Source organism: Carassius gibelio, chromosome B13, assembly GCF_023724105.1.
Source record: "Carassius gibelio isolate Cgi1373 ecotype wild population from Czech Republic chromosome B13, carGib1.2-hapl.c, whole genome shotgun sequence".
Classification (NCBI taxonomy): Eukaryota; Metazoa; Chordata; class Actinopteri; order Cypriniformes; family Cyprinidae; genus Carassius; species Carassius gibelio.
The window spans coordinates 13,310,965-13,323,104 of NC_068408.1; the positions used below are offsets into that span (position 1 = coordinate 13,310,965).

Consider the following 12,140-nt stretch of genomic DNA (forward strand, 5'->3'; position numbering starts at 1 on the left):
GCAGGCGGTGAGTAAAATTGCTTAAAATATCTCTGCCTCCTTGTTAGTGCGTCCCCTCCCATGCCAGAGACCCGGGTTCGAGCCCGGCTCGGAGCGAGTCGTTGCTGCTGCTGCTCTCGGTCAGTTTCAGCCTCGGGATCTGATTCTGGATCATAAATAAACGGCTGAATCTGACTGTTAGCCATGGTTTGTTTTGGATGATGGTTTTTTCCTCAAGGTAATGTCAGCTTCCAAACGCTCTCAACGCAAAAGCCTACTGGCGCTCGTGATTCTTTAGCTCCGCCCACACGTCACGCCTCCAGTCGGTCGTGTTTTTCCGGGAAAAAACGGTACAGACTATCTTTCTCTTATGAATATAATAAAACTAAAGACTTTTTGGAGTTATGAAGGATGCAGTACTATTCTATAGGTACTCAAGATTAACATGATATTGAGTGAAAACGAGCATTTCACCCCCCCTTTAAATAATTTAGCATATGCAGAACATTTGCTAGGACATAATAACTGTCTTACCTCACAGATCTTCTCCAGAGAGGGCACAAAGTAGTCATCACACACCAGTGCCAGGGCGTAAAACATATACATGGCCTTTAGAGAGAGAGAGGAAGAGTAAACACAAAATTAATTGAACTTAACCTTGCTTAAAGTTCCCGCTTTAATCCTTATGAATATTTCTGTCATCATTTATTAAATCATTCAAGTCATTCCAAACCTGTATGCATTTTAACTAGCATGAAAATAATAATAATAATAATAATAATAATAATAATAAAAATAAATAAATAAATAAATAAATAAATAAATAAATAAATAAATAAATAAATAAATAAATACTATGGGAGTCAATAGGGACATGTTTGGTTACCAACATTTTTCTAAATCTTCTTTTGTGTTCAGCAGCAGCAGAAGGTTTGGAATAACTGAAGGGTAAGTATATAATGACAGTTATTCTTTTAAATTATGGCTTTCAAAATGGTCAAAATGGTTAAGAGCCACTGCATTATTTAGAAAAGAGCAGCCAGGATATTTTATTTAAAACTTCACCTTTAGAAATGAAATATGAGGGTGAGAAAATCATGACAGAATTTTCATAGCCAAATTTTATAGCCAGAGTGGTCCATTGTGGAAATACCATCTTAAATTAGATTGTGACACGTGATGAAGCTTCTGTAACTTCACATTACATAAGAAGTAAAAAAAAACTGACTCTAGAAGCCACTGCAGGGAGCGCATGAAATTTGTGCAAAGCGAAATTCTTCCATGCGGGCATATTTGAGTGCACGAGTGTCAACACCATTAAATTCTCAGAGCAATCTACCCTCCAGTGGGACGGCCGTCCACTGGGACTATTCAGACCTTTTCTTAGACAGTGTCCCGACGACAGAAAGGTCCTGATGGAAGCTGGTGCCCTTTACAGAGTGAGGGGTGGTGGGGGCTGGGGGGTTCAAAGTTTATTTGTCTCATACTCAATAGGGATGGAACTGATTTTATTTTATTTTTCACAATCTGACATGTTTTACATAAAAGAGCTGTGTGTGGATTAGTTGCTCCAACATCTGCTCTGGCCAGATGGGTGTGAATCGCAGATGTCATGGTCCCTTGACATGCAACACACACATATGCATGTGAACTTATGCATGTACAAACTAAAAAAGTACATAAACACTGCTAACAACAATTAATAAACAAAGAAAATTAAATAAAACAAAAACAAAATAAATAAATAAAAGTGTTGTCAATTAAATATAACATTTGAAAAAAATATTCTAAATGAGTATGAATTCATATGGAACTTGCAAATACATACACATGGATGCAAGCCCACACTGTCCTTTCAAAGCCAGCTCCTATTCACTATTGGGATCCGTTTGCCAACTGTTTCCCGCCAAGATTTTACCAATCAGTGCATCTAATTCTGCCGCCACACTGCCATGCTTGCATTGTGTGCCCATTATGTAATCTCTGCCCACTCCACTCTCATTCCCTCCCCTTCCTTTTATCCTTGACCTTCAGACAAGGCAGAGCTGGGCTACTGACGCCCCAAAAGATAAATAAAACATTTAAACAGCTGGAGGGAGTCTTAGAGGGTTTTCGCTGAAGCTTTTACCATCCACTCACTCTCTGCTTACATGGGCATCTACCTAAACATCGCACAACAATGGCAGTGTCAAACCAACCCTACAGGGGATTTCAGCAGGAACACACAGTACTGCATCAGTACCTGCTTCACATGGCATGCTTCACTTAAAAGTGTGCTCAGACATGGCACAGGAAAGCCTGTTTCTCTGTGATAGCTTATGATAATTGGGGTGAACAGAGTTTATTTCATTAGGTCCTAACTGCACTGGATTTATTAAGAGAGCATTAATGTAATCATTCATGTTCCAGGTTCAATATAAATTCAAGTTTTATCAACATCCATTGTGGGTGGCATGATGTCAGTTACCACATAAAACTATTTTCTTATCTCTCAGTTCTTAAAAACAACAACAACAACAACAAAGCTAATTTCTAAGTGACATCATAATTGGTTTAGGAAATGTGTATGTCTATGTGTTTTTGTTTGTTTGTTTTAGGCCATAAAGTAGGGCAGGTAGAGCATTTTTAGTGAATCATACTTCACTGAAAAATGATTCAATCAAGTCGTGACTCAAAAAGGCTCTGGACAGCCACCCAGCTTACACTGCTTCCAACTTCTAGTCTTATTTCACTTTGACTCCATTTGAAACCTCTAGAGAACACTCAGCTCAATCCATGAAAGAACAGAAACTATAGGAAATAGTGTTGGCAGAGGGAACTCTATTGTGTATTATTGTAAACAAATGATTGTGTCATCTGCAATAGACCGCCAGAGACTATAAACTCCAGTCTCGCTCTCTATATGCACAATCGCTGTAGTAAACAGTTATTCAGGTAAGATGTGTCAAGATCTGTACAGGTTTCATCATGTTCGACTGTAGATCATTTCTAAAGAACATGCATCTGAACATGAAAACACTGATGCCATTAATGGAAGTAACTGGAAATGATAAAAGTAGGAAGAAAATTATCAAACAAATTAGCTTTTTTTTCACTACACTTCATCAGAGTAAATTCTAACTTACAAAATGAGAAAAAGTCATTACCAAAGCTACTCCATATAAAAATATTAAAAGGTATTATTATTGATCGTAAGATATATAGTATATAAAATGTGTTTCATATTATATACATTTATTAAATAATTAATTTAATCAGTATTTATAAATGCATATCAAAATATACAAATATTTTTCAAGTCATTTTTCCCCCAGATCATCAGAAATAACATTTTAGATTCCACATAGAAAAGAAAAAAAGAAAATCAGTATTATCATATCTTTGCATACTTTCATTAAACAAACACACATAATCACTATTGGTGCATTTTGTCACACACATCGGTTGAGTTAAATTTATCTTTCATACTGGTTAATGTGGCATAGACATCCTGATTGGTCAAAAAGCTATATAATTTAAGTTGAACAAAGCCTTCTCTCCATTCAAGTGAGGTAATATAACCTGAATATTAACATGATCAATTCATTCATGTGTACCAATGAGCAAGTCACTTGGAAAATCCTTTGTAGCCACTGTTACAAATAATGCAGATGAAACCAGAGACTGCTCTGATGCTTGAATGGAACACACAGCCTTGTGACTTCAAGTATTTGTGTAATTTCAAATACTGTGTTTAATGTTGAAAAGGAAAAGCAGATGGTAGAGATACTTACACACAGAACATGCAAGGCTACAGCCCCATCCATTCGCTCCTGATTGGTGAAGATATCATCAGGGAACTCATGTACACCTGCAGAAAGCACACACAAACATTTGGCTATGTGAATAATCCACATATAACACACAGCAGCGCACACGAGTCTCAGGGATTCTTCCCACTCATCATACAGCATGTAATTAAAAATATGGATCACTCCAGAAGATAAACAGTAAATGCTTTCAGTCACAGACTAATTACACACAGCAAAAATTCATCTCATTAAATAGAATGTGCTGGCATATACTTTTGTCACTATTAAAGGGCTAGATCACTCAAAAATAAGAACTGTGTAATATAGAGAAGATATTTCACAGAAATGTCTGAGCTTCTCTCCATACAAATGAAAGTGTTCGGGGGCTGTCAAGGCGGTCAAGCTTCAATAATGGGCACAAAAGCACTAATGAAGCTGTGTTATAAGACGGATGACCAGTGGTGTCAAAAGTACTGGCATTCATTACTCAAGTAGAAGTATAGATACTAGGGTTTAAAAAGACTTTTGTAGAAGTTGAAGTATCAACTCAAGCTTTTTACTCAAGTAAAAGTGTAAAAGTACTGGTTTAAAAAACTACTTAAAGTATAAAAGTAAAAGTAATGTAAGGGGAAAAAAATGCCATTAAGAACAAAAGCTTAGGCCGCACCACAGGGGCCTATTGTGCACCACCCCTCCTCAAAAAAACATTTTTCTAAAGGCCATAGGCCATAATGACTATAATGTTATATTAAAATGTTCATGTTGAAAAATTTGGGATGCACTAGGCTTCCTGTTTCAGCCGCATATATGAAAATACAAAAATGGTGTGCACATCCCAAACATCCAATTAGGACGCAGGTGCAAGACAACTAAATGATATAGACAAATAAAGAAGTGAAGTCTGAACACTGAAAACTACTGCTCCAGAGGAATTTAATCAAGCAACGTTTCGACCTTCAGGTCTTCATCAGCCGCATATATGCCCATTTAAAATGAACGCACTTTAGTACAATGCAAATACATTAAAGGACTAGAGATATGATGACTAGTTGCCAATAAGTATTGTTATGGTGCAAAAAGTCAAACTTCAGAGGCTTGTCATCAATAACTTTTAATGGAATGTAAATGTACATCCAAGATTAGCTGCAGGAATCTGCGAGGGCAATGGACAAGAACATTGGTTCAGGCTTAGTAACAATTACACTTATATGGTTGTCTATTTACAGTAAACATTATAGTGCTGTCAAAATGAATGATTAATCCAAGTGATTAATCAAAAACTAAAATAGAAAAAGAAATCATAATCCTGATACTTTCTTGATTGATAGCTTCTTGTATTTGGTCCATACGTCTGCTATGTCCAGTGTTCGGGGGGGAACGAGTTACAAAGTTGGTATAGCCTACTTATCACAACATTGTCAATCGCATCGTCAATCGAAAACGCTAATTTATTAAAACGTCTCGCCACCGAACTACCTACAGTAGCTTAATTTGTGGAGGACGAAGAAAAAGCACTCATTTGGTAAATGAGCCAGTGAGAAATAATAACTTTTAAGTAGGGTCCAGTGCCTTTTCAATACATTTAAAATGGTACCGGCTCCTAAACGGTGCCTGAACCGATACTTTAAAAAAAAGAACCACAAAAAAAAACTATGGATAACTTTAAAGAACATTACAAATATTTAAAATAAATCCATAGCTTGTTGTGCAAGTTGTGCTTCCCTTAATCTAAGGCTAATAAATGTATTTCACAATCTGGGTCATTATTTAATACAAAACCACACATAATGTTTCTACTGTATCTCTGTCACTCACTCTGATATTTAGTTAAGATGAGTGCTGTCTGTCACTGTCTTTAATCAGTTCTGTGAATTACTGTATGGTCATTCTTTATAAAGTAGCAACAATGTCGTTTTTAAAATACAGTACTGTGCAAAAGTCTTATGGACAAATTAGTATTTTCTCCCCAAAAAGGGTTTTAAGCCAGTTATTTATATCTTTTGCTGTAGTGTGTCAGTAGGAAATATCAGTTTGCCATTAATTTTAATAATAATCTAGTGCGATTTTGAATGCACAAGCAGTCTGACAACGGCAAAATGAATGTTTGGAAATGTAAACTGATATTTTATACTGACACACTACAGCAAAATATATAAATAACTGTCCGAACACCATTCTTTTAAGTGAAAATACTAACGTGTCTAAGACTTTTGCACAGTAGTGTATGTATAAAGTACGTATGATTAAATTAAGTATATTTAAATAAGTGTAATTAAAGTATGTGTTCGTTCATATGTGTTAAGGGCTAGATTTTCGCTGGAGGAAACGGCTGTGGTGTGATGAGCGAAAACTTTACAGATGAGAAACCGACTGCTACCTCGTGACCTTTTGTAAACTGTATTTATGACAAAGAACTGCACAGATACGGATATTCTAACAATCTATCGATAAACACACACCTTGTGTCCTCTGTTTGTTTAAGTGCGCATGCGCTGCTCCGTTCGCGGTTTGCGCCTCTGCGGATTGAAGAGCGCGCTGAAAGACGGGAGGAGACGGTCTGACGCTGGTTTCATGTGAAATTTAAGCGGACTGACTCTGAGGCGATCGGATACCGCTTCCATACCCAACCCTACTTTTAAGAAATATATTTTTTGATAAACGAACCCAAAACTGTCTGTCCTGGCTGGACTGTGATGTGATTTGTGTCACGTGCAGGTGCGATGGATCGCGTACAAACCAATAGGGTGTCGGAATGGTATATGTTAATACTTCTCATCCAACCACAATCAAATTCACTCCATCCGGATGGCGCGATTTATCTGGATAGGTTTTTATTTTTTATTTTTTTTGAATGATGACAAGCCGGAATGAAAACAAGCCGAAATGAAATAGCAGTAACGAAGCTATTTTTAAAATGTAAGGAGTAGAAAGTACAGATACTTGCCTGAAAATGTAAGGAGTAGAAGTAAAAAGTCGGCTGAAAAATAATCACTCAAGTAAAGTATAGATACCCCAAATTTCTACTTAAGTACAGTAACGAAGTATTTGTACTTCGTTACTTGACACCTCTGCGGATGACACAGCTTAACATTTAGGTAATTATTCCCGAAATATCTTGCCTATAAAATCTTGCAAGCCGTGGTCCCCATTCACTTTCATTGAATGGAAAAGTGAAGCTTGGATTAGCATTTTGCCTAACACCTGAAATATCCCTTTAAGAGTCCAAAAAGAGTTCATTAGTATTATTACAGTGAAACATTTCTGCTCTGATCGCTCAGAACAACAAAATGACTTTATAAGACATCATTAACTGAGCTTCAGAGAGAACTGATAACTATATGACTGTGGCATTGGTGTGATTTTCAGGAGCTGTTCTTGCATTACTGCTGCTCCCAGTCCATCGCTGCTCTGTTAACAAGCTATTCACTGCCACAGCATGTCACTCAGCTGGCTCCATTGATAAGCCCACAGCCTGCCGACAGAATCGGGTCAGTGAGAGTGGCCACTTATTTGCCTGGATTTGGTTTTACATGTTCTAAGATGGTGGGAGTGACAAAGTCATCTATGAGCTGTGTTAAGTGTTGCAATTGTGCCCGTTCCTACACAGCCTGTTGCCATGACGTCAACATCCAAGATACTACAATCCTGATTGAAAAGCGTTGAGACCCCAGAGACCAGCTTTGTTCCATTCGGGGAAAAGCTTGATCTCTCTGTGCTAACGTGAAACCTGATTTATTTCATTGCTGACAGAAAAATAGCTCAGAATGTGCGCAACTTTGAACGCCTGTCACTTTTTATGATTGAAAGGCAGAAGGTATCTAGAGAGACTAAAATAAATTGCTTGTTTGATCCTCTCACACTTTTTTTATATCCAATATTGTTAAAAGGAGCATGTGTTATGTCTTTAAAAGCAAGTTTAATCATTTTGCTTTTTTATGTTTTAGTTTCATTTACGGGTATTTCTTTATCCATAGACACATTTGTTCCTAAGGACTTTTATGAAGTAAATTCTATTAAAACAATTTTGATACCTCCACTAATTCAATTTGGCCACTAACAATTACTGAATTTTTACTATTTTTCATATTAATTGTCATGATTACAGACTAAACCTAAACCTAACCCTCATAATTTATTCCTAAAATCAGTGGGAAACGATAGCTGATTAACAAGGGTGTAGAACAGGGGTGTCAAACTCATTTCCTGGAGGGCCGGAGCCCTGCAGAGTTCACTTCCAACACACATACCATGTAGTTTTCAAATAAGCCTGAAGGACTTGATTAGTTGGATCAGGTGTGTTTAATTAGGGTTGCATCTAAACTCTGCAGTGCTCTGGCCCTCCAGGAATTAATTTTGACACCCCTGGTGTAGAAGCACCTGACCCAGATTTTAAGCCTAAAACATATTTTTCCTGAAAAGTTATATCTCAATTCTTATTGGTTGTTGGGAATGTTGATCTAGGAGCATATTGTACTTGGTTAAATCACACTCACTGTGAAAATATGTGTATAATTGGAACAGTTAATTGCTGGAGCTGAGCTGTTGATCTGAATGAGATAATACAGAGTATGTGCAGAGCAGGGCACTCGTGGAAAAGGATTGAGGGCCGCTGCTTTTGAACATTGATTTTGAAACTTGTGAATTCATTAATTCACAAGTTAGAATTCTGTTTTCAAATTGTTAGAAAAAAAAAACTGTGATTAATATATGAATAGATTTTTCCATGTACCCCTATTTTCTCTTTCTTTTCTCTTAAGCAGCACAACATGGCCTCACCCCTTTTGTTTCCGGGAGCCGGGGTTTATCAGGGTTTGTGAACTAACAAACCTGGGAAGTAACCCTTTGTATTCCCCAAGAGCCGTATTTGTAAGCATTCAACTTCCATAATTTTTAAAGATGATTTCTCCGTTTGCATTGAAATATCAGCATCATAATTTTTTCAGATATTTGTTAAGCTCAAACAGCAACATCACACACTAACTTACAGTAAAAAAAAATAAATCGCAATCAACCACCCCCCTTTAAAATCTATACTATATTTGTGACTTTCACATAAGAAAAATACACTCAAACAATAGTCTTTTACTCCAAAAATCCAGGAGGTGACACTGGAAACACATAGGGTTGACATTCAATATCGGACAAAGACAGACAGCACGGACTCAAACTTAAATGCAAGGGATAATTGGAGAAACACAGGCGTACAGAATTACAAATGAACTAAACTAGGACAGGAACACGACCAAATAAGGACAAACAGGAACTAAGACCAGGGTAAAACATGACTCAGAACAGTTCAGAATCCTGACAGTAATAAATAAAATAAAACCCTTTAAAAAGTCATTTCAGATTCAGTATTTTAACACTTGGCTGCAGTACTGCACATCAAATACCAACAATGTGATTTCTTCTTTGCACAGATGTAATGTTACTCTCTTGTGCCGCCACATTGTGAGCAAAGTTGACAAACTACAAGCTAGCTCTCAGTTTCATATAAAGATCAACATAACAGTATTTGTATAACACAGCAGTCATTACAGGAATATCTGCAAGGGTGTTTGTGCGTGTCCATGGCTGCACATTGTGCAGTGACATTCTCTCCCAGATCACCGGGGAGGTTGAATGCGTCAGCAGGCCTCACACTGCCCCCAATGCCCTAAACACCACAGAGGTGAACTCAAACAACCCAAAAGAACTCACAAAACAGCAGTTTATCATCCACTAGCAAAAAATAAGCTCTTACCTGGTGCTTCTGTATGTAAGGTACATTTAATGACACAAATCTTTCATAATTACACAATCGTAGTTTCAATGTGAAAAGAGAGACTGACCCTTGCTCTATGACCTCATGCCAGTCTCCTATTGCTTGTTTCACCCTCAGAAACAGAGACAAAAGGCTTCTGATGACAAACAGATGAATGAAACTCTGGACAGAGAGTCAGCTGCCTATTTTTATCCAAGGAACAACAGATCTGCTCTGGTGCTCTTGGTTCACATGGGTTTCATTGTTGGTGTGGTCTTCATTAGAGAATCACAGCCTCTCTTCACAGAGCACTCCCTGGCACAAGAGATTTTGATTAATCTAATTTCAATTACAGTGCCAATGAATAAAGCAGCACTAAACAATAGCCAGTTACTCTGAGTGGATCAATTAAAGGACACAAAACAACACTAACAGAAAGATGAACTTGGCGATGTTGAAAGGGTCTACGGAAAGGTCCCTTCTGCAATTACGGAGAAGGCAAACAAACAGAAATGAAAAAAAAAAAAGATGGAAAATCTCTTTATTGTACACTGGCAACAGAGTTAAAACAAATGGATGAGGCCTCAGTTCCTCTCCCAGAGTGACTGCTAGCGAGAATTAGACAAGAACATTCCAAGCTAGTGAGAAAAGAATAAAAATCGCCTGGAAAGTTAGGATAGAGAATGACAGGGCTGATTCTTAGCAGGATTTGGACCTTGCACAACCTCCTCCTCCAGAGTTAGTACCAGGAAACTAATGGCCAACAGGAAGGACATGAAGACAGTCCACATACATTAAAGGCTGTCAGCACCGACCCCCTGCTCCTCCCCTGAGAACTGCTCAACTCCTCATGAAGACATGATACAGCCGTATGCATCTAAGTTCCATTCAGTGTATTTTGTGAGCTTTGAGCTGTTTACATAAGTCTGCTTCAAAGGCTAAAAATAGGAAGATGTAATGCTTCAACTTCAAAGTAGACCAAAATGCTAGTCTACATGGTGGGAAGACAATAAAGTACAAGGTTTGGATTTTGAATGGAAAGAATAAAATTGCTGTCTGATGGCTAAGGAAGAATAATTTTTAAGGAAAATTATACAATACGTTTAGGGTCAGAAAGATTTTATAAGAAATGTATACTTTTATTAAGCAAGGACGCATTAAATAAATTGATCAAAAGTATTTTTTAATGATACAAAAGATTTCTAATTTCTAATTCAAATAAATGCTGTTCTTTTGAACTTTTTTTATTCATCAAAGAATCCTGGGGAAAAATTGTAATGATGGTTTCCAGTACAACAGTTTAATAATATGAATTATTTGTTATATTTTGATAATATATTAACTATGATTAATGTCAACATTGTCAAATTAGAATGATTTCTGAAGGATCATGATATAATGAAGATGGGAGTGCTTTGCCATAACAAGAACAAACGATATTTTAAAATATATTAAATAGAAAACAGTTATTTTAAATTGTAATATTTCACAGCATTACCATTTTACCGTATTTATGATCAAATAAATGCAGCCTTGGTGAGCAGCATAAGAGACTCGTAATGTGTTTATGTGTAGGCTTTACTATGCATATATTATTATTCTCATGCATGCAATATATCTAAAGCTCACTAGAATTTGTTTTAGATTATTAGACATGATGTTATTGTTCCTTGAAAGACATATTTATTGGGAGACAAAAACAGTTTCCTTTGGAGACAAAACACCACCTGTTTAGTCATCGAGTGACTGGACAGTGAGGCAGCAAGGCAGCTGCCTGAGGTTTCGGACACAGACACAGCCGTGGAGTAGCTGTCAGTCAAACAGAGAGAGTTAGACATAACAGCTTAACTGAGAGTCAGACCTCCATAATTCCAATCAACAGGAAGGCAGCATCTGTTGTCAATTAAATCTAATTGACGAAATGAAAGCCCTTCTGTTGTCAAGACAAACAGTAACTGGAGAATTTCTCCTTCCTAAAGGAGTTAAGAGATGTGAATAATATGTAGTTGTGCTGTGGCATGTACACATATACTGTACAGATGCAACTATTCATGCAAAAAATTGATGTTTAAAGAAGCAAAGTTTAACTGAATACATTCTACACACATACAAACTAGATGCAATTTAAACATAAATGCTGCTGCATATTGTGTTATAATGTCGATAGATAGATAGATAGATAGATAGATAGATAGATAGATAGATAGATAGATAGATAGATAGATAGATAGATAGATAGATAGATAGATAGATAGATAGATAGATAGATAGATAGATTTGCATAGGTATTTAAGATATCAAAATAACTTTAATTAATAAATCCCCTGTGACCTGGGAAAGCCAGATGGGAAGAAAATCTCGAGTAAATCTTGGGTGAGTCCTGACAGATATTTTCATAATTAGGAAATCTTCGTGGTTGATTGATGTGTTATATGTTAAATAACTGCAGGAAAACTTCCTAACCAAAAAACATGGCGCGGTGGAGACATATTGTTTTGCTCTTCATTACTTTTGTTTGGTGATTAGTACAGAAACCCCTCTGAGGATTTGATATGCTGTTTTTGTCATTATAATGCGTATGTGGTTTAAAACAAATTTCCCAAGGGAGCTCTAAAGATACCACACTT

At 36.8% G+C, this 12,140-nt stretch overlaps 1 protein-coding gene across 1 annotated transcript in view; it reads right to left on the minus strand.

Annotated features, from left to right (window-relative positions):
- The window catches only part of slc24a3 (solute carrier family 24 member 3), an 81,697-nt gene that overhangs the window by 19,925 nt on the left and 49,632 nt on the right, over positions 1-12,140 (minus strand). Inside the window, exons 3-4 of the mRNA XM_052573280.1 lie at positions 3,753-3,829; positions 514-588 (exon numbers count right to left, since the gene is read on the minus strand). Coding sequence (XP_052429240.1) covers positions 514-588; positions 3,753-3,829 — 152 coding nt within the window. The remainder of the gene's footprint in view (positions 1-513; positions 589-3,752; positions 3,830-12,140) is intronic.